General features: G+C 58.4%; 1 protein-coding gene and 1 long non-coding RNA gene across 2 annotated transcripts; both read right to left on the bottom strand.

The window, feature by feature from the left end:
* Positions 1 to 2,910: 2,910 nt before the first annotated feature.
* Positions 2,911 to 7,040, bottom strand: LOC138682575 (uncharacterized). Its single transcript, XR_011322665.1, has 4 exons — positions 6,925 to 7,040; positions 6,235 to 6,365; positions 5,530 to 5,654; positions 2,911 to 3,286 (listed from the first exon to the last, which is right to left on the bottom strand). It is a non-coding gene; the product is annotated as an uncharacterized lncRNA (long non-coding RNA).
* Positions 7,041 to 9,498: 2,458 nt separating this feature from the next.
* On the bottom strand, positions 9,499 to 23,481 carry LOC138682650 (adenylate cyclase type 10-like). The gene is made up of 19 exons (XM_069773913.1): positions 23,397 to 23,481; positions 23,019 to 23,079; positions 22,229 to 22,442; positions 21,993 to 22,114; positions 21,279 to 21,355; positions 20,772 to 20,961; positions 19,818 to 19,870; positions 18,227 to 18,380; positions 17,317 to 17,509; positions 16,703 to 16,789; positions 15,936 to 16,219; positions 15,175 to 15,311; positions 14,170 to 14,286; positions 12,872 to 13,126; positions 11,836 to 12,174; positions 10,819 to 11,033; positions 10,329 to 10,436; positions 9,993 to 10,171; positions 9,499 to 9,719 (listed from the first exon to the last, which is right to left on the bottom strand). Exons 1-19 carry the CDS (start codon positions 23,479 to 23,481, stop codon positions 9,542 to 9,544), a joined length of 3,048 nt encoding a protein of 1,015 aa, XP_069630014.1. The 3' UTR covers positions 9,499 to 9,541.
* Positions 23,482 to 27,727: the final 4,246 nt, after the last annotated feature.

Genomic DNA, 27,727 nt, shown 5'->3' with positions numbered 1-27,727 from the left:
GCTGGGCAGGCATCACCCAAGCATCCCCCAGCTGTCAACAACAGCGCCGTGACCCACAGAGGACATTGCTGGTGGGGACAAAACCCTCCCAGTGCCTCCCGACCCCTCAAACCAAGCAAGCCCAGCCCACTGCTACCCCTGAGAGGGAAGGACAAGAGCTTCAGCTGCCCACCCACTTCCACAGCTCCAACTCTCTCCACATCCAGCTCCTCAGCCTTCTGACACCTCCCTCCTTCATGTCCAGGTCTGGGTCCTCAAAATGGCTCTACAGGCCATGCCACCCACCTACCTTCACAGCTCTTTCGCCTGCAAGGCGCCTGGTCCTGAGCCGGTGCTGCTCACAGAGCTCCCAGGAGGTGGCTGAGAGGATTACTTCACCTGCATTCGCAAGCGCTTCGGCCTCACAAACTTCATCCAGGGCCTCGCCACAGATCAAGAAGTACTGCCACCTCCTGTCTCCGACTACCAGGAGGTCCATGGGCCCTGCAGAGATCCCTGGTGAGAGAGAGAGGGAGAAGCAGCGCTGACACAGGGAAGATTTTGAGCTCTACAGCTCCCAGCATCTCAGCTGTTCAGAACCTAAGCTGAAGCCCAGTGGGGAGACTGGCGTTATGGAAGGGGAGGGCATCCTCCATCCTACTCAGGGGCATACTGACACAGGTGCCTGAAACGGGTGTCTAGAAATAGACAGTGTGTTGAGAGTGCCGGGTGTCTTAGCCAGCTGCCTGCCCAGGAGCCCAGCAGCCTGCCCAGAAGCCCGGCAAACCAGGCGGGCTTGATCACTGCCTGCCCTACTAGCGTGCAGGCAGGTTGTAGCTGTCTGCTTGACAACACACACGACAGCCTGCCCAAGCCCTTCCCCGAGCCATGTGCAAAGCAGCTCCCCTTTGCTCTTTGTGAGAGGCAGGGGAGAATCCAGCAGGGCAAAGGATGCAAAGCTGCCCCCACCGGAAAAAATGGAAAGATAACTACCTCCCACAGACATTTGTGCTAAATCAGACATTCGAGGACCCTCATACTTGATCTGACGCCCGCTTTGCCTTTAAGCTTCCTCTGCATCTGCAAATGCACGCAAACCCAGCAGGCCTGGTCTCCCATCCCCGCCCAGACTACAGCTGGCCCCTTAAATGCTCGCAGGAGATGCTTTCCTTTGGCACTAGCCCCAGGACGGATCCCCCCATTCCCTGCCACCGAGAAGCACCCCGTGCCACAGCGCCCGTACCCATCTTCAGCTGGATCTTCTGACCCACGTGCGTGTCACGATTCCTATGCTTCCTCTGGATCTGCCGGCTACATTGCAGCACCAGGCTGATGGTCTTAGCCAGCTCCTGGGGTGGTGCTCTCCACAGCACCAGCACAGCATCCCCTGGGGAAAGTGAGGGAAAGGGAAAGGCTCTGCTGAGACCTGACTCTCCCCGACCCGCGCTCAGTGGCAGGGACAGCAGAAACCGGCCGACGTGCTGAGGAAGATGGGCCTGTGGGAGGGCATCGTCCTGGAGGGCCAAACCCTGGGCACCGGCACACCTCTCCTCTCCCGGGCCAGCCACAGCGGCCGACAGCCGGCAGCGCTGGCACCCCCTGCCCCGAGCGCTCCTCTGCAGCTGCAGCACACCAGGGCCTCCTCCTCCCCTCGCAGCCTGGCAGCCCGAGCTCCGCCATCACCAGGGCCTCCCTGCCCCTCACCACCACCCCGACACACACCTTTGGCTGTGCTTGCTAGGGGGTCTCCTCCTCTCAGTGCTTCCTTGCCCCCCCACCCCCAGCCCAGGGTCCTACCAGCAGGGGCAGAATGAGGGAGGCCGCAGCCCTTGCCAAAGCCAAACCGGAGGCAGGCAGGCCCAGGGAGAAAGAGAAGCCTGGAGAAAGGGCACTGCACGGGGGGGTGCGTGAGTGGCCAGGAAGCTGGCTCAAGGCGCTGCACAGAGCCTCTTGAGAAGGAGAGCGCAGCGAATGGCCGCCACAACAGTTAAATGCCGCAGGTCAGCACACGTGGGCATCGTCGTCCTAAGTACATACCAGCAAACTTAAAGATGTCTCCTCCAAAAGTCAGCACCTCTGCGGACAGAGAGAAGGAAAGGAAGAGTCATGTGGACACCTTCTTCCAGAAGCCACAGAGCAAGCCCCTCCACCCCGAGAGGAGCACCCAGGTGAGGGTGCACCGTGGGGCACAGCCCAGGAAAGCGCCACTCTGGCCTGCCTCCCGGGCTCACAGGGGCCACAGCCCTGGTACGTGCACAGCAGGCACGGAGGCAGGCCTGCGAGCTGCCACCAGATCTCAGAAAGGTGGAGGCTGGAAGGGACCTCTGGGGTCCATCTGGTCCAACCCTGCTGCTCAAGCAGGGCTGCCCAGAGCCAGCTGCCCAGGACGGTGGCTAGATCCTTTTTTAATAGCTCTAGGGAGGGAGACTCCACAAGCTGCCTGGGCAACCTGTGCCAGCGCTCAGTCACCCTCACAGTCAAAAAGCCTTTCTTGACGTACAGAGGGAACGTCCTGTGTTTCAGTACGTGCCTGGGGCGTGGCCTCTGCTCCTGACGCTGGGCAGCACTGGAAAGAGCCTGGCTCTGTCCTCGTTGCACCCTCCCTTCAGGTTTTAGACACATTACTAAGATCACCCCCCAAGCCTTCTCTTCTCTAGGCTAAACAGTCCCAGCTCTCTCAGCCCTTCCTCATAGGAGAGATGCTCCAGACCCTTCATCACCTTTGAGGACTCTCTTGCTTTGCTCTACAGGGGCTGCCAAAGAGGTGGCCACAATGTGCTCACGGTCAGCTTAGAAGGGTCAAGAAGTCCCCTGTGAAAAGGGGCCCGTGGGGGCGTCACAGACACACACAGACACACATATATCAGCGCCAGCATCCTCAGGTCACTCGTGCGCTGGCACTTGCTGGATGCCCCCAGCCTGCTCTGGGCACTAATGCATCACTGAGCCGGGTGTTCATGCCCGAAGCACAGAGGAAGCTGCTGAGAAAGCGGGTGCCTCCTCAGCCACAGGGGGGAGCAGAAAGGACCTGCGCCCGTCTTGACTCACCAGGAGACCCTGGCTGCTCTTGCTGTTCCTGCAGGCCACAGAAAGCCCCAGCCCTTGCAAGGAGGCAGGACCAGGCTGCCCAGCATGTCTACCTCCACCCTCCATGAGCAGCCTCACGGCCCGATGCCAGACAGTCCCGCAGCACGGCCCTTACCCTCCAAAATGTCACACAGGTAGGAATTGAGGGTTTGCGCCAGCTCATCAGTGCCTCTCTCTGGGCCGGCCCTCTGGATGAATTTCTCTGTCAAAGCAGTGAAACCTGTAACAGGGACACCCAGAAGTCAGGACATGCCCACGTGGGACAAAGGACCCGGCAGCCAGTTCCATGCTGCCCGGCCCGAGAACCTGTAGGTCGCACCTTCCCACGCGCTGGCTCAGTGCTGGCGGTGGCAGTGGTTGACCGCCCAACAGAACCCGTCCCCCTCTCTTCGGGCATCCCAGCAGAAGACCTCAGCAGTGACAAGATGGCCACTCTGTCTGAGGAGCCGGCGCAGGGCTCCAAAGGGCCTAGCGTGTCCCAAAAAGGCTCGTGTCCGTGGTTGCTCCTCCCTGCTCACCCCACCTGAAATATCCGCAAAGAGCAGCACTCCTTGGACAGCCTGAACGGGGCTGATAATCTTGAGGTAGTCCTCAGCAAGGAGACTGGGGAGAAAAGCTGCTGCTTTCTCCAGCTGTGAGTGGTAACGGTTCCTCTCCCAGGCAGAAGCCATCATCAGCGCCCTGTGGCACACGGGGTACCTCAGGAGAAGATGGCCGTGCCCAGCTGGGAGGACGAGGACCTCGCCACACAGTGCGAGTTGCACAGTGAGCCCGGGGCCTCTGTGCGGGACTGGCCCTCTGCCCTCATGGTGGTGGTCACAATCACCTGGCAGTGACCTCCTCCCTAGGTCATCACTTACCCATCATCTGGCCTCAAGCAGCACAATCAGCTGACAGCGACATCCTCTGTATGTCATCGCCTGCTGAGCAGCTGCCGCCGCGACCCAGTCTCCCTCCTTGACGCTGAGCCAATGACTCGGAGGCAGCCAGCGCCACCCCACTTCTTGGAGGACAGTGCCCAAGGGAGGCTTGTGCAGCGACCCGACGCGGAATTTGCAGCTACCTAACTAAGGCCTTGCACCCTAAGAATGGGTCTTTGGAGGCTCCAAATGAGGCTTCATACCCTCAACGAGGAGCTTGGCCCCTAAAATGAGGCTTTGGGCCCTCCAAATGGGCATTTGAACCCTCCAGATTGCAGACTGGATCCTAAAAAGGAGACTGTGGAAGCTAAAAACTGAGGGTTGGGGCCTGAAGAGGAGCCTTTGCACACTGTAAATAAGGCTTTGGCCTCTACAACGGAGGCTCTGGCCCTTCCAAATCAGACTTTGGGCCTTCAGAATGATGCTCTGGGCCCTCAAAAAGAGTCTTTGCACCTGAAGAGTGGGGCTTGGAACTGACGAATGAGGCTTGGACCCTAGAAATGAGGCTTTGGACCATAAAAAGGAGGTTTCCGACCCTAGAATTGAAGTTTTGGACTCCAAACCTGAGGCTTTGGGCCCTAAAAGAGGGGTTTGGAGCATAAAAATGAGGGCTTGGAAACTCAGGATGCAGCTTGGAGCCTCAAAGCAACTGGCTGGATCCTAAAAATGATGCTGCTCTATAAAAACGAGATACCTGTTCCTGTGCACGTAGCACCCCTGGTCCTGGTCCTGGCCCTGCTCCCTCCCTTGCCCCAGCTGCCCCCGGCCCATCTCTCGCCTGTTTCTCCTGAGGCCGCTCAGCCTCTGCCCTCTCCGGCAGAGGAACTGGGCCACAGGCGACATCACAAGCATCTGCACAAGCCAGGTTCCTGGGCCTGCCCTATCGGCAGTGACATAAACACCACCACAGGATCCTAAAAATGAAACTGTGGCTTCTTAAAAAAAGGCCATGGGTAATGAAAGACAGGTTTGGACCCTCCAAATGAGGCTTTCAGCCCTCAAAAGCAGGCTTTGTCGCTGCAAAGAATGGGGGAGATGCTACAAATACGCTTTGGACCCTGACAACAAGCTGAACCTATTGGTTCCTCTATGGCCCCCCGAAATGAAGCTTTGATGCCAAATACAGGGCTTTGGGCACTACACTTGAGGCTTAGAGCTGTGAAGGGCGGGTTTGGGCTCTCTGAAGGAGGGTCAAGGCCTTAAGAATGGGGCTTTGGGCCCTAGAAATGGTGCTTTAGAAATGAAAATGAGGCTCCGAACCCTGAAATTAGGTTTGGGGCCCTCACATGATGCTTTGGTACCAAAACCTAAGGCTTTGCACCCTAAAAGTGGGTCTCTGGAGGCTCAAAATGAGGCTTTGGGCCCTCAAAATTGCAGACCGAATCCTAAAAATGAGCCTATGGTCCATGAGAAGGAGGATTCCGTCCCTAAGAAAGAGGCGTTGGAAGCTAAAAATGAGGCTTTGGGCCTGAAAGGAAGCCTTTGGACCCTCAAAACGAGGCTTGGCACCTTCATAATCAGACTTGAAGAAATCGTTACTCACAGGATTTAGTCCTCATCACGACCATCACTCTTCTGGGCAGCAGAGGGGAAAGCTCCGGATGACAAAGGATATCAGGATGCGCTCCAGAAAGAAAAGACCAGTGCAAGAAGATCCCCGCCACCTAACTGCAAAGGAATAATTCTAGCTCAATGAAATGGGTACCCAAACTGAAACACACAGAACAGCATCCATCACTGAAACTCTTTCAGTGTCAGTTTTAACTGCCGCGGACCTGCCGGCAGACAAACTTACTGTCGCTGTCACAGGGCCCCAAGAGGAGTAATAATTAGCAAACAGAAACTCTACCCATAGCCCATATCTATCTAGCCTTTAAAGGTAAAACAGCTCAGCCTACAGCTCTGAAGGTATAGACCAGTCCATACTTACATCCTGTGTCTACCTGCTCCATGATCTCTCTAGAAACTGAAATCAGAATCACCTTTGAAAGAGGATGGAACCTGGGGGGAAGGGGGTTGAAAGGAAGACATTGGTGGAAAAAAGGAAAAGGGTAGGCATGCAACTCAAAATGGAAGGAGCCAAGTTATCCCACAGACCAGCTCAGGCCGACTCGCTTTTGCTGGCAAAAAGCCGTGCAGCTTGGAGGAAAAAAAGCAGACTTTGGTGCTGGGATGCACACAAATGTGCGAGTTCAGATCTGAAACAGCAGAAAAACCTTGTCAGGGCTCCTCTCCACTGTCCTCCTACCTGGGTGCATGCTGCAACTTCCTTGTTTCCCTGAAGCCCTCCCAGACTAACAGGGACGTGGCATCTGTCCAGTCCACGTGCCACGACGAAGGAACGGTTTTGATCATGAAGCGGGTAGCAGATAACCGCATCTGCAGAAGCAAAGGGGCAGCCACGCCTCAGCTTCAGAGATGCCCAAAGCTGCCCCGGGAGCCCTCGGTGCCCCAGCATTTGCTTGGCCCTGAGGCCCCGCAGGGCCTTGCCAGCACTGGGGAGCCCCAGGCACAGAAGGGAAGGACGGTGGTCAGCCCCTGTGGGGAGAGTGACAGGGCTCTGTCCTTCCTTCTGGCCGCAGGAGGATGCCCTGGGCCACGCCAGGACAGGGCGTCTCTCCTCCTCAGCCCCAGGGGAAGGTGAGGCCTGACGAAGGCCCTGGGTGCTGGGCTCAACATGGGCGGTGTGACCGGGGCCAGAGCCCTGTCTCCTGCCGGGTGCAGGCCTGGCCGAGGCCAGCGGCTCCCGTCATGCAGCTCCTCCTGCCCGGGGCTGTGGCTGGAGCACAGACCGACCCGCATTTTGGGAAAGACTTGCCAGTCCACAGTGAATCCAGAGCAGATGCCCTCCTGTCCCCTCACGTTCCCTCCCTGAGCAGGCCCAGACCCCACGAGCAGACCGGGGAGGTTCTGAGGGAGGGCAGACCTGTGCACACACCTTGCGCTGCTGAGAGAACAGCTCCAGGTGAAATGGCCCCTCCTGAAGGCCGTCTCTCCGCAGGCCCAGCGTCCCAGCTGCGCTGAGGCGCAGCTGCGCTGAGGCGGGGGCAGCTGGTGCAGGGCAGCTCTGTGAGGAGAGGCCCGGGCTGCCCCTGCCCGCCCGGCAACAGCTGTGCCATTGGCCACGGCTGAGCCAATCAGCGGAGCCGGTGGTGGCCTGTCAGTCACTGCCGGCCTGGGGTGGGGCCGGAGGGGGCAGAGGCCCAGTGGCCTGAGGAGAAATGGGGGAGAGACGGGGTGGGGCAGCCGGGGCCAGGGGCCAGGGCCAGTTACAGTTGCGGTTACAGTTGCAGGGGCAGGTGGTCTGGCAGTGTGGATGGGCCTGGGGGAGACCTCATCAGCCCTGGGCCCTGCCATGGCCCAGCTCACCAGCCCTGGGCCCGAGTGCTCAGCCCCAGGGACAACCCCAGCACCAGGGTCAGAGCAGCTCCTGCTGCTGCCCCAAGGGTCGCTAGCCCTGAGCCAGAGTGCAGGTAGCTGAGCTGGGATGAGGTGGAAGGCACTGGAAAACGATTCGTGGAGAGGAGGCGATGGAAGAAGGTGCAGTGTATGTGGCACCTGGGATTAACTGGCACCCTCTGTTTCATATCTGGGTCAGTACTGTACTTGCAGATGCGTTGTCCCACAAGCGGGGGTCGGTACCCGGTGCGCAATAAGCCAATCTTACACGCAGAGCCGAGAAATGTGTTTCTTTCATGTCTGCGCAGAGATGGGTGCTGGGGGGTAACTCCACGAAGCTGGCACGCCACACCAAAGAAGAACAATGTATTTCTTCTGTTACAGGATTAGGAAGAAACCACCTCAATGGCGCTGCTTCTGTGGATCCTTAAGGTGGTGACCCCCAAGCCTGGGAGCTCCCAAACCCGGGACTTCCAAACCCCAGCGACCCCCAACCAAGGAACCCCCAAATCCAGGACGCCCAAACATGGGAGCCCCAAAATCTGGGACCCCCCCCAACCAAGGAACCCCCAAATCCAGGACGCCCAAACATGGGAGCCCCAAAATCTGGGACCCCCCCCAACCCTGCAACTCCCCCAACCCAGCATCCCCAAACACCGGGGACCCCCAAACCCCAGGCCCTCCCCTAGGATTGAGACCCCCAAACCTGGGACCCCCAGACCCCTGGAGCCCCCAAATGCCAGAGCCCCCAAACCCTGGGGATCCCTCAACCCTGGAAGCCCCCAAATCTGGGACCCTCAAACCCTGGGGACCCCAAACCTGGGACCCCCTGTGAGGGACTGAAAAAGTTAATGCCTCAGACATTGTGGTGGGGCAAGTTCTGCTTAAGGACATAACAAGGAACTCTGCCCAGCAAGGAACCACAGGTGAAAAGCAGCCCATCAGCACCCCATCAGCAACAGGAGAGGGAGGGGAGGGCAGGGCATGCCAGAGGGTGCACAGCTCCCTGTTCTGATATGCTGCTCTTGATGTGCTGAGCAGGGCAGCTCACCACGCATGGCAAAAGATCACATCTGCAGGCAAGGGGAAGTTACTCCCCAAACAACCCCCAAGCCCCCAGACCTATTTCCCAAAGGCTACCTAATTAGCGTAAGGAGTTTGAGTGCCCACCCAAAGGAGGGGCAAGGATGATAAAAGCACACACAAACTGAAGCCCCAGGTGTGCAAGCCCACTGCAACGGGACCTCTCGGCTGACTGGACCCCTCGGCTGACTGAACCAATGCTGGACCCAGGACTGGTGAAATCATCTTCTCTCTCCCTCTCCCTCCCCTCCCTCCTGCCCCCTCTCCTTTTCCATGATGCCTCCATCTCATCACTTTAGGCATAAACAGTTGACCAAGTCTGGGACTAAGAGTAGACCCAGCCGCCCCTAGGCTCCTCTCTGAGAAGGAGCCTAGAAAGCAAGGGGGTCTGCTCTGAACCTCGTGACTCAACGGGAGGGCTCTCCTCATTGTCTTCCCCGAACTGATTCCCAAATAAGCAAGTGTATCTGTAGTGTATCTTTGGTGATGTATGGTTATCACATGTTAGACAGTTTGCCAACCCAGTTTCATGCCAATTTTTGTTGTGAGCATACGAATTCTTGCGGTGAGCATGCCAATTCTTGTTGTGGGCGAAGAGAAGTTGAGTTTTGCGAGTTAAAGGATCCCTGGTGTTGTTTCACCTTAATCCTGACCTGGGAATCGGCAAGGCTGAGTCATTGTCCTGAGAAGTTGGGACGTGACAGCCCCCAAACCCTGGGAACCCCTCCCCTTTAGCAGAGGAAAGACAGGGAGCAGCAGTAGCCGGCTGACCGTACGTAGGTGGTGAGGAGCAAGAACAACAGAGAGGGCTAGGGTTTTAGAGGCCTCTGGTTTTAATGTGACCTCAAATCAGAAGCGTCTTCCATCAGGAGCCTGCACCAGGGCCTGCGAGAGAGCTGTAGCCATCACTGATGGAGCCGCCACAGTAGCCATCAACAGAAATGACAAGACAGTGTCCCATTCCGTGCCTCAGAAAGAAAGAAAGACAGAAAGAAAGAAAGGCCCGACTACAAAGGTCATAATAACGGAGCTGTTTAAGGAGGTAACTTCATTGCCACCCTTCTGTTGTAAGTCTATCTGTGGCAGGAGTCTGCCGCCCGATAGGAGTCCGCTGCCCTGTCCGTGTTGGCCTTCATGCGCGCTGCCAGGCGGGAGAACGTCCGTCCGCTGGAAGTGCCCTCCAGGCTGAAGAGGTGCTCCAGTAAGGAAAGACAGCAGCTCTGCCGCAGCAGCCGGGCTAGCCTCTTCCTCCTGCCACACGAGAGAAACTGCTTGGCCCAGAGGCTCTAGCTGTGCAGTGCTAAATGGGACAGGGCCGGGGGAAAGCAGGGCGCAAGGAGGGAGGGAGCGTGGGGCTCTGCCGTCCCCTGGTCTACCCGCACGTGGCTCCTTACTGCCTCGGTCCTGCTAAGGCCTATGTGTCAGGTTCAGGGTGGCCTCAAGCCTAGGCAGGTTGGGCCGGGGTGCCTGGGACCAGGTGGGAAATGGCTCTTCCTCCCCTGGCTTCTCAGTTCTGCTTCTTACCGGGCCTCCTGCGGAAGGGAGGATACTCTTCTGGCAACATAAGAGGCACACGGCAACTTTTCCACCTGAGACTTGACAAAGGCTCCAATGGAGGTCCGGGGGAATTGTCTTCCGAGCAGGCTCAAAGCCTCCCTGAGCATTTTCTTTGCCAGCTTCATGTGCCCCATATGCCAGCAGACCTGCAGAGGAAAAGGGAAACATCCTGCTATGGACTAGTTGCCCAGGAGACTGCAGGAATCCCCAAGTGGCTGGAGATGCCAGGGATATCCCCTGCAACCGCGGAAGGCATCCAGCTCCGTCCCCCGGGAGATCCCTCCAGACCTGCCCGTCTCTTACCTCCCCTTTGAGGCTGAAGAAGGTGGCCTCTTCAAAGCAGGCTATCACATTTGCTTTCTTCTCTAGTGAGTTCCTCAGGACCTCCGCTTCGTTCAGCTTCATGAGGGCCTTTGCGCAAGCACACAGAGAGCAGGTGAGCGTGGGTGCAGAGCCCACGGCCAGCCTTGTCCTCCCTCATCATTGCCTCTGGCATCTGTCTTAAGAGGGCCTGTTTCTCCCCCTGGTGACGCCCGCCCAAACACAGTCACACTGTCTCAGAGCACAGACAGGCACCAGTGATCCTTCAGACTGCCTCCCTGCTAATGCCCCTCGTGCTAAGGGCACAGTGCCTCGTGTCTCTTGCCGCAGAAGAGGCACACCAGAGGAAAAAGTCAGGGTCTGACCCCAGCATTTCCCTTCCAAGGTGCCGCAAAGGCATGCCCTAGTGCAACGGCCAGGCAGGCAGGCAGGACTCTGTGCACAGTGGGTGCTGGCAAGCAGGGCAACTCACCATGTAGCTGTTGGAGACATGCAGGTAGGCAGCCGCAGACTCCAGAAGGTAGTAGAAGGCTCTGGCGGCATCGCCCATCGCCATGTAGTGGCGAGCCAAAGGCACAAGCACCGATTCCACGATGGCTTTGCATTCACATGAGCAGGTACCGCTGTGCTTCCTGTCGGTCTTGCTGGGCAGCTCAGCTGTCTGTTCACTCTTTGCCAGAAACCGTCCTGCCACACTAGTCAGAGGACGGTTCCCAGGAGAAGAAGAGAGCAAAGAATACACAGGCATCACCTGTACTGCTCTTTCTCCCCACAGAGACGGCATCAAAAGCCCTTTGTTCAAAGCAGAGCACGAGGCCATGGGCACGTACAACACGTACAGGTGCTTTGTAGGTAGGGAGAAAGAGACAAGCTGGGCTTTCTGTCACCTCTTCCCACAGGCAAACCACCCGAGTCCCCGGGGCAGGTTTTCCCCTGCAGATTTTGCAGTGCTACTCTGTAGGAACTGGAAAGCAGGGGCTGCTCCAGTGTAGTGTGAGGATCGCTCTGAGCCCACAGGCTTCCTCAAGCACTCCCTCATCTCCATGGCCATCTCCTCCCACCTCCCACCCCACAGAAAGCCTCTTCCCTAAGCTGCAGTCACAACCGGCAGCCAAATGGCGGCGCTTCCTTTGTCTCCTCTGGACACCCTGAGCTCACTGCCTTCCAAAATCATCAAAACCGTGTCTGCTCACCCAAAATCCTCCTCCAGGAAAGCCTGCTGCTGCTGCAGAGCACCTGCAGCATCAGGAAAGAAAACAGGGGGTTAGATACCTCCTCACATACCACAGGGGAAGAACTACTCTCCCTCTCCCAGCGGGCTGGGGATCGCAAGGATCCCTGCAAGGGTCGCGACACGCTGCGGAAAGTCTGCAGTGGCCATCCTCACCTCCTGGGCTCGTCCCTAGCAGATGTCCTCCCACCCCATCCCCAGCACAGCCCCCCTGGGGGCCTGGAGGGCCCAGGCTGTGAAGCATGGTGCACAGCATACCCTCAGGGGTGTGAGTCCTATCCCTCTTCAGCTGTTCTCCTGCGAGCACCAAGGCCTCCCAGCTGTGAGGGTCGCCCTGCTCAGCAGGGCCCTGACTGCTCCCTCCCTCCTGGGTGCTGGTGACAGTGAAGCGGTGGAAGGCAACAAAGTCCCCTTGGCTGCAGCTCTTGCATTTGTGCGCGTGCCGCTCCAGGAAGGCGGCGCACTTGCGGTGCAAGGCGACCCGCTGTCTCTCGGGCCACAGCTCGTAGGCAGCCTCCCGCAGCAGTGGGACACAGAAGACCAGCACGCCAGACTGCCGCTCCGTGGTCTTCTTGCTCGGAGAGGGTCTCTCCACACCTGCAGGGCAAAGGGCCTTTGCATCAGCCTGAGCTGGGGCCAGGGCTCAGGGCCATCCCAGCCGGGGCATGAAAGTCATGCCTTGGTGAGCATCCTTAGCCGCAAACCAGCGCTGCTGCACACCGAGCCTTGCAGGACGAGGCAAAAGGGCCCGCCTTGCCTTGCTGATGCTAGCACAGCCTTGGGGACACAGTGCTCAGCTGTGCTCCAGACAGGAGGTGGGGACGTTGCCGCCAGCCGAAGCAAGCCCCGGCCACTGCTTTCTCTCCGCTCCTGGCAAGGCAGTCCCCAGCCTCCTGAGCTTCCCCTGCTGCACCACAGGGGAATCAAAGCTGAATAAAAGCCTCTCAAAGGCCCTGGGGCACTTTGGAGGGCATCTTTGATCCGGATGCCGCAGGCAGCTGGGAGAGGATATCGGTGATTGCACATGCCCTCCCGTGCCTGCACTACAAGCAGCACTTGAAGGCAGAGGAGCAGAGGCACTTGGGACAGCTGGTGGGAGCTTCCCTCCAGCGCAAAGCTAGCGTTCTTTGAGATTGACTTGTAAGATCTTTGAACAAGCCATCCCGAACCGCCATGCCTGCCTGAGCTCCACCCAGCCATTACTGGGGCAGAGGGGGGAAGTGCACCATGCCCTGGCGAGCCCCACCAGGACACAGCTGGGAGCTCCCTTGGCCTCTTCACTGCTGCCACTTACCACTCTCTGCCTGCCGAGAGCTGCCTGGCCCCTTGGTAGGATCTCGGACATCTTCTGCCACCTCTGTGGTTTTCAGCCACTTAAGGATGTTGTCGCTCACCAGCATGTCCAACAAGCAATTCATCTTGTGCCTGATGCCATCAGGAAGGATGTGTGACAGCAGCTGGGTGGTAAACACTGGCCCGATGACAGCTGCAAACTTCAAAATCGTCTGCTTCAGTGGCTTTATCCCGTCCAGCTGGGCCAGCGCAATCTCTGTCAAAAAGAAGCAACACCTCTTTCTCTCTTGCCTGTTCCCCATGCTGAGGCTGGAGAGGCTGGAAAGTCTCAACACATGAAATGGGGTAGACTTTGGCCTCTTCTCCTCGGCACTGCACCTGCTGGGCAATTGCAACCCAGGGCAGGCGTCTTCAAAATGGCTCCGCACCTCTTGGAATCGCAGGCCACAAGGCCTGGGGAAGAGCGAGACGCTCAAACAAACACTCGCCCACCTGGGGTGAGGAGGGCAGGATCCAGCAGGTACATGCGTCCATGATGCGCCCTACCAGATCTGGAGTAGGGTTTTGCCCAACAGCGCACACAGAAAACAGAGAACCTTCCCCACCGCAGAGGTGGACTCAGAGCTCCCCACAATGGCTCTCTTGACTTGGCCAGACAATACTATGCCTTTTGTTTGGTTTTCTTTTGGTTTTTTTTTTTGGGGGGGGGGGCGGGGATGGGACAGAACAACGTAATAGCAGGAATGCTTTAGCATGACGTTTCTTCAAGGTTCATACAAATGGCTATGGCTAGAGAGGAGGGACAGTCGTTGACAGCTCCCCCATCCAGCTCCCCTGGTATGGGGGGATTTCCGTGCCAATCCACAGAAAAAAACAATGGATTTGGTTTGGATTAAGTGCCTTGAGAGCGCCGTTAGCTGGGGAGCTTAAAAAGAGAATAGCGAGGGCAAAGTCGCGATCACAGCTGAGTCAGCGGCAAGTCAAAGACTTTTCCCAGCAAAGGATTTGTTTCTGTGAGAAAAGGGAGCCGTTCTAGTGTTGCACCAATAGCCTTTTCTCTCCTACCTGCTGCTGGAAAGCAGCCAGCAGGCTCACAGCTGGTTCACACCCAGGAGGGGAAAATGGCTGCCCGCAACCCCAGGCCTGTTTCTGGTTGCACTGGAGCCACCTTCCCAGCAGAGCCCCCAAGCTGAGAGGGTGACTCTGCAGCACACAAATGCCCAGCCTCCCTCTAGCCAATGCCCCGCGAAGGGGCCCCAGCACAGCCGTGAGCCGGCAGAGCGGCTCTCGGTCCCTCACCTTTCAAGGTGGCGGGCAGCACCGTGTTCTCCGGGTTCACGTCTGGTCTGATGATGCAGACCGTGCCATCATTCCCCGCGCTGGAGCTCGAGGTTGCTGTGAGGGGTGAAGCCTCAACTGCAGAAGCTGGGTGGAGCAGGAGAACACGAATAAGGCAATTTGCAAAGTAACTTGCGGCTTGCAAACGTTTCAAAATTCCCCTGAGATGGGACAAGTCCCACTTCACATGGTCCAGTGCAAGCGCACAGACCTGCACGTGCTGAACGTGGTCATTAAGCACAGCAAAACAGTTACCACTGCAAGCATTTCTTTGCGTAGCCCTCCCAGAACAGACAGGTGTTCTGCCTTCAGACCAGCTTTCCCAAACAGCCCCTCAGTCAAAGCTTCTGGAGTGCCTGGGGGGCAACTGAACGCCCCGCGACAGAAAGCAGCAGCATTGCTGCCTTCGACAGGGCTACCTCCACAGCCAGGGAAATTGCCAGTGATCATGCAAAATGCAGCATCAGCCCTGGCTGTTCCCAAGGCCACAGCACTCTGGCTGGCATGGCGCTCTCGGTGGCATTGCCACCGTTTTCTTCCGTTACCAGCACCCTTCTGGGGATTTATGGTTTTGAATTCAAAGTTTCCCAGGCCCGTCCCTCGCCTCAAGCTGGGGTTTGTTCTCAAGTGAGCTGGCGTTGGGCCAGGGTAAACTACGTGCCCATTAGAATGCCTAAGAAACACCAGAAACACGTGTACTCTGGAACCATTTCCCCTGTGTTTTAGCCCCCCAACCCCCACCCCAAGAATTTAGGCCCCTCCAAGCCACCACAACTCGCTAGCCCCTGCTTTGGCTGTCCCAACAGCAAGGCACGCAGGAGCCCACGCCTCCGCCAGACCACGTTCTGCACTGCTGCAAGATCTGACTCTGCCCAGGTCAACGGGGGAATGATGGGGCAAGACTGTGCTGCGGAGAACGCGCCACAGCAACACAGCAACTCGCTAGTCAGCAGCAAAGGTGCTTACTGATCAGGCTCTCCCAGTTGTCCTCTGCTTTTTCACCCCGCCTCCGGGTGCGGAACAAGAGCATGTTGTTGCAAAGAAGGCAGCCCAGCAGCTCCTTGCAGTAATACGGGATCCCCGAGCTTCTTTGGATCAGGAACCTGGACAGGAGCAGACGCGGCAGTGACCACCACAAGAGGAGTAAAGTGAAACACGGTTCAGGTGGGCGGCGAGTCACTTGGGCAATACAGGGTAGCCAGCATCTTTGTCACAGCTGCACCTCGCCTTTGAATGGGACAGTCCTCTGCTGGCTTGGGCTTTTGGGCCCCCCCGAACCTCCGGCCTTCGCTGAAGTCCATGGGAAAAGAATTGCGGCCAACGGCCAAAGCACAGAGCAGCGAGCCCTGCCTTTCCTCTCCGCAGGAGCCTAGATCCTCTCTGGCAGCAGGGCAGGCCTCTGTCCCAGGGAATCTCCCCCACAGCCTGGCCACCTAGACCAAGGCCTTTTCACAGCCCAGCCACACTTGGGCTCGGGACTCTTCCTCCCTTCCTCTCTGTGCAGCCGCGAAGGGCTGACACTTCCCACGCTCTGTGTCTCGGCAGTGGCCCACTCTCAGCTCACGCCTGCCAGGACAAGGCATAACAAGCAACCCACCTCCTAGAGTACTCGCTAGAGTCGGTGATGCTTCTAGTGGCCCTGCGCTCCCTTTCCGGGGGGGCTGATTCCCGTCCGTGGTCTGCATAGGTTCAAGCCCTCAGGAAGAGCTCCCCTGCCTCGAACTTACCTCGCTAGATCCCTGGAGATGCTGTCCACTTTAAGGTTCTGGCAGACCTCCTGCACCACAGCTGAAGGCTTCAGCTCATCCAGATGAAGATAGGTGATTTTCTGGGACATTGTGTTGTCTGCTGCAGCTTTGCAAAAGCCCTCTGTTCTTGCGTAGCCCGGCGCCAAGCTCATGACCATGAAGTAGGAGACATTTCGGAGCACGGGTGACATGATACTCCAGGAGGCAGGGTCGATGAAATGGGCATTGTCGATGACGAAAATGCCAAATTCTCCTCCAATGGTCTGAAAAAAAGCAGGATGTTCTGAGGGCAATCCAGTGGAATCCCAAGTGTCTTGCAGGGGAGGAGACTGAGCCTCTGTCTCTTGAGAGGATGCTCTGAAGTCTCTCCCCAGCCGCTTCCCTGCTCAGAAGCTTACTGACTCTTAATTTCTTTGAGATTTTAAGGTCACACCTAACACCACCTGACCTGCAGAAGGAGGCAGCTTGGGCAAGGGAATGCAGAAGCCATTGCTCCTTGTCCAGGCTACACTTGACGGGAGGAAAGTTATGGGGTGTGTTTGTGGGGCTGCAGGGAGGAGGGGGGAGGTGGGGGCTTTCTCAGGCCCTGAAGGGCGATGGCCCGGGCGTGTGGTCCTCCCATCGGCTCACACTGCTGTGGTGCAGAGCCCGCAGCCAGCAGGCTTGTTTTCCTTCTCTGACCCAGGAGGGAAGGAAGGCAGGAAGGAAGGAAGGAAGGAAGGAAGGAAGGAAGGAGAAAGGCTCACCTTCTCCAGCACTTTTGCCCAAGTCGAGTGCAACTCCTTTTTTCTTTCAATTCCACGCATGTCGCGAACCTTGTCCGAAACGGGAAACTGGCCAGAAAAGCAGAGTCAGGCAGAAGCATCGCTCCGGGGCTAGGCACATGAACCCGCCAAGCAAGACCGCAGAGCAAACTGCCTCTGCTGGCCTCAGCACCTTACCTCTCCCCAGCACAGGTGCAAGGAGCCACAGTGGGGGCTGCACCTGGAGCCCAAAGCAGAGGCCCTCTGCTGAGGATCACTGGCAGAGCTGGGGCTTGGGCGTGGGCTGAAGAGCTGGTTCTCTGCCTGTAGGAGGCTTGGGCTGGCTGGAGCAGACCACGCGCCCAGCACCAGCCTCTCTCCAATGCCACTTCCAAGGTGCTGAACAAGACACCAGGCACCGCCAGATGCAGCGCAGGACATGAACTCGCCCCAGAAAGGGAGCCCCCCAGGGCCCAGGAATGGGAAACCTGTGCTACCACCCCCACGATTCCCACCCCCGAGCTAAGGCACTCCCAGCAGCGCGCCCGCACAACATCAGACCCAGAAAAGCTCATGAGAAGGCCTTCTCCAGGGCCAGAGAGGCCTCTTGCTCTCACCTCGACAAGGAAAATGTCATTGAGGAGACAAAAGCTGCTCTCTTCAATTGTCCCTCGGAGCTTTGTCTGCAGCGTGCACTGCCTGGCACTGCACGGTTCACTGTCCTGGAGGCCCAGGGCCCTGGCCATCAGCATACGGATGGCAGAGAAGGACTGCCTCACGTTGACCTCTAGCAGTTCCATGGCAACTACCCTGCCGTGCAAAAGCAAAGGGGACTGAGATCCCCAACAGCCCAAGCCTTCTAGCACAAAAGGGGTGCAGATGCCCTTGGGGGGGGCTCTTCACCCACTCGTCTCAAAGTGCTTCCCAGAGGAGGCCAAGCTTTTCACTCCTCATACAAGAAAGGGCACAGAGGGGCAGTTGCTGCCAAGCCACTGGGAGAGCCGGCTCCAGACTCTTGTGTCTCCACAGCGCCGGTCCAGGTCTCGCTACGTCCCCCCTGCAGAGGGACTCACGGGGCTAAGGGGCAAGGATGGAGCAAGTGGTGGGTTTGCCTTTGGGCTCCAGACCTTAGCAGCCTGACTCCCAGACCACAGGAAGGCTTTTCTGCCCCAGTGCTCCTTCTGGGAAGGAGCAGAGGGCAAGCAGGGCTTCCGAGACAGGCCACCCTGCTGTCTGTTGCGTCTGGAGTCAGATGAAAAGCATCGGGCTTGGGCTCTTTCCTTCTATCTGTGCCTGGCCCAGAGGTGAAGGAGGAAAGGCCATGGCTCAAGAAGCCACCTCCAACTCCCCAGAGATGTAGAGGCGGGAGCAGAGCATGCAAGTGCTCCTAGGGAGCGTCTCCAGGAGGCCTTCTCGGGAGGCTGCAGTCCAAGGGCCAGGCGCACTGGCAGAGGGGACGGAATGTTCTACGGCTGCCAGGTGATGGGCAGGGGCAGCATCCCAAAGCTAGAGGTCAAAAACCTGTACCTGTGGCCAGCAGCCTGGCCTAAATAGGCCAGTTCAGTAAGTAAGTGGCTCTTTCCGGAGCCCATCGTGCCCTCAAATGCCAGGATGTGCCTTTGTCCTAAGTCCTCATAGGCTTTCAAGCAGCTGCCAAAGAGGTCAATCTCCTTCTCCTGACCTGTGAAGACAAACGAGAAAACCAGCTGCTGGGTGTGCTGACAAGCAGAGAGATGCCACTTTGGCTGGCACCCTCCACCGCAGTTGCCTGTCCCGCCACCACTTCCACCAGCCTGCCTACAGCCAGGCCTCCTTCCTGCCCACTCATCCCAGCTTTTTTACCTCTGCCTGCCTCAGAGCGGCAGCGGGCCCGCCTGCCCCACAGTGCAGCTTCCATGCCTTCTTCCCCGTCCCGCCACCCTCTGCCCTCCCACAGACACAGAGGTTCAGCCGGCCCCATGCAACTCCCCGCAGTGATCCAGCACAAGACTGGAAGAGATGATGCGAGTCGCTGCAGCATCTCCTCGCTGTAGCATGAGCCACAGGGCACTTCCTGGGAGCTGAGGCAGCATCTTCAGTGTCTTTTGGCTGGGCTAGAGTGAATTTTCTTCAGTGATAGCTCCTATGGTGCTATGGTTTGGATTTGTGACCAGACATGGGTGTTGATAACACAACGATGTTTTGGTTACTGCTGAAGAGTGCTTGCACAGCGTCAAGGCCTTTACCATTTCTGACGCCGCCCCGCCAGCGAGCAGGCTGGGGGCACACAAGAAGCTGGGAGGGGGCACAGCCACAACAGCTGACCCCAACTGCCCAAAGGCCTATTCCCTACCATACGATGCGGTGCTTGGCAGGAAGAGCTGGGGGAAAGAGGGATGAAGGGGGGACGTTTGGAGTTACGGCGTTTGTCTTCCCAAGTCACCGTTACGCATGATGCAGCCCCGCTTTCCTGGAAACGGCTAGACACCTGCCTGCCCATGGGAAGCAGGGAACGAATGCCTGATTTGGCCTTGCATGCTTGCGCAGCTTTTGCTCTACCTATTAAGCTGTGCGTATCTCAGCCCAGCACTGTTCTCACTTTTACCCTTCCGATTCTCTTCCCCATCCCGCTGGGGGGAGCGAGTGGCTCTGTGGGGCTGAGCTGCCTCCCGGGGTTAACCTGAAACAGGGCCCAAAACCTCCAGCAAGACACCGAGGGATTAAAGGCACCCCCTGCGTCCTGACGTTGCCTTGTCTACGCCCAGATGCTGCCAAGAAAGGATCTGTGAGGAGTACAAGGGGGAGAACCCACCACCGGAACTCTCCGTCAGACTGGCAGAAGGCAATCGCTTTCCTGATCCCAAAGACCGGGATCAGTTCAGCCCCCAGGCGTCAGCAGCTCCGTAGCTCAAAGGTACCTTCGTACCAGGTCTGGAGCACGGCAAGGCAGCACCAGGCGCCTCACCCTGCTTTCCACCCCACAGAGATCAACCAAGTAGGGGCCGAGAGAGGCCGCACTTCCTCAGGGCCTCTGCAGCAACACCATCCCTGGCAAAAGCTTCTCCCGTCCCAGCGTGGCACTAAAAGTTACCAAGGGGAAGAAAGTGGGCTTCAGAAGAGCAAGGCATTCTCCACCTACCCAGTAAGGGGGCGTACTCTGACCTCTTCTTGGCAAGACCCATGCCAAATATGCTAGAAGCAGGGGAAAAGAAAACACAAGTCAATTAGCTGGTGAGAAGCCAGGGGACACAGAGAAGCAGCCTGGCATGGAGGGGCAGGATGTGCTCCTCGTGCACCTGCTTGTCTTTCGAGCAGCATGTTTTCCCCTGTATGCACCCCCACCCAAAGTTCAAGCTGCACGCTAGGACAGCTTCAAGCATAAAGAAGCCCAACGGCCACGGCAGGACAGGAGAACGTATCAAGAGTCCACCACCAGAGGCCATTGGAGACATGTGAAAGGAGCCAGGGTGTCCTGTTGGCTAGCACACGCTGGCCAAGAGAAACAAGTGTCTCGGAAAGGAGGACTTGTGTCACTGAACGGGTTGGGATGCCAAGCACCTAGCACCTTTGGCCTAACTCCTCCTGCAGTTTCCAAGAGATGGCAATGTTAACATTCAAACCGTCATCCAAAGAGAAGGTCAAATCCTGGCCCAGAGGAAAAGCTGAGGTTTCAGCAGGAAGACATGAGAGGAAGTGTGTTCCCACGGTCCACATTTCCCCATGGGAACCAGGCTGGCCCAAAGCTTCCTGCTCAGAAGCGGCTTGTCCCAAAAACCTCCTTGGGTCAGCATTACCAGGGCATGTGGTGGAGCAAGCACAGCTGAAAGCCATTTGGACAGAGCCTGCAAGGCCAGGTTGTGTCTGCCAAGACAGACAAACCTTCCCCATCCCTGTGGCTTCACTCCCGCTCTCTTAGCAGCAGGAGACAGCAGGGGAGAGAGGCAAAAAGCCTCCCGCACCAGGGCTTCTGACCGTCTCAGCCACAGGCAAGGGAGACCAGCTTGGTCTCTCTCTGCCGAATTCCTCTTTGCTGGCCAAGGCTGCACCCTTGATGCCACAATCCCCTCGTCCAGCCCTCTCGGAGGTCACTCACCTCTTCTTGGTGATCCCCACATATTGATAGACAGTGCCAGGATGACTGAGGCCTTTCATCTTTCTCTCCGGCAGCTCCTTGAAGTAGTAAGGGGGCAGCCGAGAGGAGGCATAGGTCACTGCATCACAGGACACCAGCCCAGGGTAGTGCACCATCATCCGGGCTGCCAAATTCACCTTCTGGCCAATGACTGCCAGAGAGAGAGAGAGAGAGTGAGCGTGCGAGAGCGTGCGTTGACGTACCCGTGCGACCGGCCCCGTGGCGCCCTTCCAGGCCAACGGCTGCCTCGCCTCCAGCACAGGCCAACCCCACAGCGGGATCAGCAGAACCCAGGGGAACAAACGGCCACAGAGCCCATTCTCCTGCCACGGGCCAGGACCCGCACTGCCCGGGCCGCTCCTGACCGGCTGCTGGGAAAGCCCTCTCCCAGCCCACCTTCCTCTTCCAGAGTGCTATGCTTAAGCAGGCCCACACCAGCCTCCCGCGCCTCAGACACACGCCTCCTACCTGTGTATTCATGCCTCAGAGGGTGGCCGGTGACTCCGCAGAACGCCGTCCCACTGGTAACTGCAACAGACACTGCCCTGGCACACAGGGAAACAGTGCAGCTTCAGCAGCGCCCCAGGCGCAGTCCTGCCCGCCCAGATTCATCCCTTCCCGCATCTCCCCTCGGCGCTAGCCTGGGCCACCTGCCATCCTGTCCTGACAGCGCGGGTCCTGGGGACGTGGAGAGCTCAGGGGCGCAACATACCCACGTTGCAAGGGACAAAGGACAGGGGTAGAGCGCATGTGGGATGTTTTGGACACTTCCCCTGAGGCCACATTCCCTGAGCTGTGACCTGCAGAAGGCCACAGCCCTCTCATGAGCAAAGAGGGAGGGAAGAAGGCACCCACGATGTCACGGCCTGCGATGGCAGCAACCTGAGATCAGGTGGCTGGACCCCATCCCTGTTCATGGGCCAGTCGCCCAGAAGGGCCTGCCTCTGGCACCAAGGAGCCTCTTGCCCTTGCAAGGGCTCGCTCCAGCACGGTGGCTAGCAGGGTGTGCTTGGCGGGACTCCGCCTGGCTGCCGAGGGCTAAGTCCGGGGCTTGCCTGCCACCTCTCAGGGCACTGCCTCCTTCCTGCCAGGGACAAGGCAGAGCAAGCTAGAAGACACGTCTCTTTCTGGGAAGCCCCCCTGCGCCATCCCAGGCAGCATGCACCCCCACCACACACTCACTCTATTTCCATGAGCATCGTGGAGCAGGAATTGAAGATCTGAATAGCACTCTGCAAGGCGTGAATGCTCTCGTAGCGCAGCTTTTCTCCACCGAGGCCAAACACCAGGAGGAACATGCAGCCCTGCCAAGGACGGATGCAGCACATCTTGCTACAATGCCTAAGAGGGAGCCTCTCCCTCTTGCTCACCGCCCACCCCCTCAGGGTGGGGGGAAGCGATTGCTCCCACACACTCACTTTATCAAACAGGACGATTTTGTTGATTTCGCCTTTGTGAGGACAGAGGATTTCTAGCATCATCCTGCTGGCATCGTGGATGATGGTGCGGATGTCCACTGTGCTGATTCCTGCAGTCAACTGCAGTTGGACGAAGACGCTGGTGACCGGCCGTAGCTCAGAGAAGAGGTCCAGCGGCACTCTGTCATCAAGCTGGAAGACAAGAGCACGATGGCTTCACCAGCCTGCTCTCCCGGGGGCTTACTCCCCATACCAGATACCGAGGGAGAGCAGGCATACTGGCAATAGCAGGTACTCCCCGAGGAAGGGCTAATTCCTCCTCTCAGCGCAAATGGCGGGCAGGCTGCCCAGCCTGTGGCAGGCAGATACCGAATCGTTAACGCAAATGACAAAGGAGAGAAAGGTGCTCCGGTACCACCCCATCCTGGGACGGGTATGGACATGAGGGGCGACCCGCAGGGATGCTCTGGGGACTTCAGTGCAGCCTCCCCTTTATCCCACCGCCACGACCGCAGCACCTCCAGAACCATACCCACAGAAAAGACAGACAGACAGAAGTCTGCCTCCCACCACCCGTATCTCTCTGAGGTCAACACACGCAATGGTGCGGCACCAGTGCCCCCTGGCTCAGTTTCCCCGCGTTGTCTTCTCAGGGTGCGTTTTCTTCTCTTTGTCTGTTCTCGTGAGAACTCCATCTCTGCAATGCACCACTTCCTCTGCCCTCCAAAAATGCAGCCCCCAGCAGTGGTGGCCTGGACGTACCTTCCCGAGAGCAGCTCCCGATATGTACTTCCTAAGCACGTCGTACGCATTAGCGCCACCGGGCAGGAGAAGAGCAGGTCTCATGGCACCTGAGGAGAGAAAAAGCAGGTGGTCGCTGGGAGGACAGGACTACGAGGTGTTGGAAAGCAGGGGCTGGCGCGGGAAACGGGGGAGAAAGAGTCTTCTGCATTTGCTCATGTTGCCACCTCCAGATGCTCACGGCAGTGCTGTCCCCTGGAGGGAGAAGGCAGCAGCAGCCACTGCCCCAGCTGATGCACGCGAGGGCCAAAAGCACGAGTGCTAACCGAAAGGAGGAAGAGGGCGGAGGTGGTTCCTCTCTGGCCCCTGAAGCAGCCAGGCCCCACCTTTCCAGGCAAGCCGCGAACAAGGCGAAGTTGGCACGCACCTTCCCCTTCCAAGCGGTGGCTCCCTGGGTGTTGTACAAGCTTGCGTAAAGCGTCTTGGCATTCTGACCAAGACATCGGATCCATGCCTGTAACCTGGAGACACACGGCGTGAAGGCACTGCCACTGGCCTCCCCAGGAGTCCCAGGGGACAAAGCCTGCCCTCCACCGTCACTGCCCAGGAAAGGGGAGAACAAGCCCACCTGGCTGGATGGGACAGCAGTGCTTCCTCAGAAGCACCGGAGCTGGGCAGGCATCACCCAAGCATCCCCCAGCTGTCAACAACAGCGCCGTGACCCACAGAGGACATTGCTGGTGGGGACAAAACCCTCCCAGTGCCTCCCGACCCCTCAAACCAAGCAAGCCCAGCCCACTGCTACCCCTGAGAGGGAAGGACAAGAGCTTCAGCTGCCCACCCACTTCCACAGCTCCAACTCTCTCCACATCCAGCTCCTCAGCCTTCTGACACCTCCCTCCTTCATGTCCAGGTCTGGGTCCTCAAAATGGCTCTACAGGCCATGCCACCCACCTACCTTCACAGCTCTTTCGCCTGCAAGGCGCCTGGTCCTGAGCCGGTGCTGCTCACAGAGCTCCCAGGAGGTGGCTGAGAGGATTACTTCACCTGCATTCGCAAGCGCTTCGGCCTCACAAACTTCATCCAGGGCCTCGCCACAGATCAAGAAGTACTGCCACCTCCTGTCTCCGACTACCAGGAGGTCCATGGGCCCTGCAGAGATCCCTGGTGAGAGAGAGAGGGAGAAGCAGCGCTGACACAGGGAAGATTTTGAGCTCTACAGCTCCCAGCATCTCAGCTGTTCAGAACCTAAGCTGAAGCCCAGTGGGGAGACTGGCGTTATGGAAGGGGAGGGCATCCTCCATCCTACTCAGGGGCATACTGACACAGGTGCCTGAAACGGGTGTCTAGAAATAGACAGTGTGTTGAGAGTGCCGGGTGTCTTAGCCAGCTGCCTGCCCAGGAGCCCAGCAGCCTGCCCAGAAGCCCGGCAAACCAGGCGGGCTTGATCACTGCCTGCCCTACTAGCGTGCAGGCAGGTTGTAGCTGTCTGCTTGACAACACACACGACAGCCTGCCCAAGCCCTTCCCCGAGCCATGTGCAAAGCAGCTCCCCTTTGCTCTTTGTGAGAGGCAGGGGAGAATCCAGCAGGGCAAAGGATGCAAAGCTGCCCCCACCGGAAAAAATGGAAAGATAACTACCTCCCACAGACATTTGTGCTAAATCAGACATTCGAGGACCCTCATACTTGATCTGACGCCCGCTTTGCCTTTAAGCTTCCTCTGCATCTGCAAATGCACGCAAACCCAGCAGGCCTGGTCTCCCATCCCCGCCCAGACTACAGCTGGCCCCTTAAATGCTCGCAGGAGATGCTTTCCTTTGGCACTAGCCCCAGGACGGATCCCCCCATTCCCTGCCACCGAGAAGCACCCCGTGCCACAGCGCCCGTACCCATCTTCAGCTGGATCTTCTGACCCACGTGCGTGTCACGATTCCTATGCTTCCTCTGGATCTGCCGGCTACATTGCAGCACCAGGCTGATGGTCTTAGCCAGCTCCTGGGGTGGTGCTCTCCACAGCACCAGCACAGCATCCCCTGGGGAAAGTGAGGGAAAGGGAAAGGCTCTGCTGAGACCTGACTCTCCCCGACCCGCGCTCAGTGGCAGGGACAGCAGAAACCGGCCGACGTGCTGAGGAAGATGGGCCTGTGGGAGGGCATCGTCCTGGAGGGCCAAACCCTGGGCACCGGCACACCTCTCCTCTCCCGGGCCAGCCACAGCGGCCGACAGCCGGCAGCGCTGGCACCCCCTGCCCCGAGCGCTCCTCTGCAGCTGCAGCACACCAGGGCCTCCTCCTCCCCTCGCAGCCTGGCAGCCCGAGCTCCGCCATCACCAGGGCCTCCCTGCCCCTCACCACCACCCCGACACACACCTTTGGCTGTGCTTGCTAGGGGGTCTCCTCCTCTCAGTGCTTCCTTGCCCCCCCACCCCCAGCCCAGGGTCCTACCAGCAGGGGCAGAATGAGGGAGGCCGCAGCCCTTGCCAAAGCCAAACCGGAGGCAGGCAGGCCCAGGGAGAAAGAGAAGCCTGGAGAAAGGGCACTGCACGGGGGGTGCGTGAGTGGCCAGGAAGCTGGCTCAAGGCGCTGCACAGAGCCTCTTGAGAAGGAGAGCGCAGCGAATGGCCGCCACAACAGTTAAATGCCGCAGGTCAGCACACGTGGGCATCGTCGTCCTAAGTACATACCAGCAAACTTAAAGATGTCTCCTCCAAAAGTCAGCACCTCTGCGGACAGAGAGAAGGAAAGGAAGAGTCATGTGGACACCTTCTTCCAGAAGCCACAGAGCAAGCCCCTCCACCCCGAGAGGAGCACCCAGGTGAGGGTGCACCGTGGGGCACAGCCCAGGAAAGCGCCACTCTGGCCTGCCTCCCGGGCTCACAGGGGCCACAGCCCTGGTACGTGCACAGCAGGCACGGAGGCAGGCCTGCGAGCTGCCACCAGATCTCAGAAAGGTGGAGGCTGGAAGGGACCTCTGGGGTCCATCTGGTCCAACCCTGCTGCTCAAGCAGGGCTGCCCAGAGCCAGCTGCCCAGGACGGTGGCTAGATCCTTTTTTAATAGCTCTAGGGAGGGAGACTCCACAAGCTGCCTGGGCAACCTGTGCCAGCGCTCAGGCACCCTCACAGTCAAAAAGCCTTTCTTGACGTACAGAGGGAACGTCCTGTGTTTCAGTACGTGCCTGGGGCGTGGCCTCTGCTCCTGACGCTGGGCAGCACTGGAAAGAGCCTGGCTCTGTCCTCGTTGCACCCTCCCTTCAGGTTTTAGACACATTACTAAGATCACCCCCCAAGCCTTCTCTTCTCTAGGCTAAACAGCCCCAGCTCTCTCAGCCCTTCCTCATAGGAGAGATGCTCCAGACCCTTCATCACCTTTGAGGACTCTCTTGCTTTGCTCTACAGGGGCTGCCAAAGAGGTGGCCACAATGTGCTCACGGTCAGCTTAGAAGGGTCAAGAAGTCCCCTGTGAAAAGGGGCCCGTGGGGGCGTCACAGACACACACAGACACACATATATCAGCGCCAGCATCCTCAGGTCACTCGTGCGCTGGCACTTGCTGGATGCCCCCAGCCTGCTCTGGGCACTAATGCATCACTGAGCCGGGTGTTCATGCCCGAAGCACAGAGGAAGCTGCTGAGAAAGCGGGTGCCTCCTCAGCCACAGGGGGGAGCAGAAAGGACCTGCGCCCGTCTTGACTCACCAGGAGACCCTGGCTGCTCTTGCTGTTCCTGCAGGCCACAGAAAGCCCCAGCCCTTGCAAGGAGGCAGGACCAGGCTGCCCAGCATGTCTACCTCCACCCTCCATGAGCAGCCTCACGGCCCGATGCCAGACAGTCCCGCAGCACGGCCCTTACCCTCCAAAATGTCACACAGGTAGGAATTGAGGGTTTGCGCCAGCTCATCAGTGCCTCTCTCTGGGCCGGCCCTCTGGATGAATTTCTCTGTCAAAGCAGTGAAACCTGTAACAGGGACACCCAGAAGTCAGGACATGACCACGTGGGACAAAGGACCCGGCAGCCAGTTCCATGCTGCCCGGCCCGAGAACCTGTAGGTCGCACCTTCCCACGCGCTGGCTCAGTGCTGGCGGTGGCAGTGGTTGACCGCCCAACAGAACCCGTCCCCCTCTCTTCGGGCATCCCAGCAGAAGACCTCAGCAGTGACAAGATGGCCACTCTGTCTGAGGAGCCGGCGCAGGGCTCCAAAGGGCCTAGCGTGTCCCAAAAAGGCTCGTGTCCGTGGTTGCTCCTCCCTGCTCACCCCACCTGAAATATCCGCAAAGAGCAGCACTCCTTGGACAGCCTGAACGGGGCTGATAATCTTGAGGTAGTCCTCAGCAAGGAGACTGGGGAGAAAAGCTGCTGCTTTCTCCAGCTGTGAGTGGTAACGGTTCCTCTCCCAGGCAGAAGCCATCATCAGCGCCCTGTGGCACACGGGGTACCTCAGGAGAAGATGGCCGTGCCCAGCTGGGAGGACGAGGACCTCGCCACACAGTGCGAGTTGCACAGTGAGCCCGGGGCCTCTGTGCGGGACTGGCCCTCTGCCCTCATGGTGGTGGTCACAATCACCTGGCAGTGACCTCCTCCCTAGGTCATCACTTACCCATCATCTGGCCTCAAGCAGCACAATCAGCTGACAGCGACATCCTCTGTATGTCATCGCCTGCTGAGCAGCTGCCGCCGCGACCCAGTCTCCCTCCTTGACGCTGAGCCAATGACTCGGAGGCAGCCAGCGCCACCCCACTTCTTGGAGGACAGTGCCCAAGG

Source organism: Haliaeetus albicilla, chromosome 29 (assembly GCF_947461875.1).
Source record: "Haliaeetus albicilla chromosome 29, bHalAlb1.1, whole genome shotgun sequence".
Lineage (NCBI taxonomy): Eukaryota > Metazoa > Chordata > Aves > Accipitriformes > Accipitridae > Haliaeetus > Haliaeetus albicilla.
This window is presented reverse-complemented; position numbering and strand designations above follow the sequence as displayed.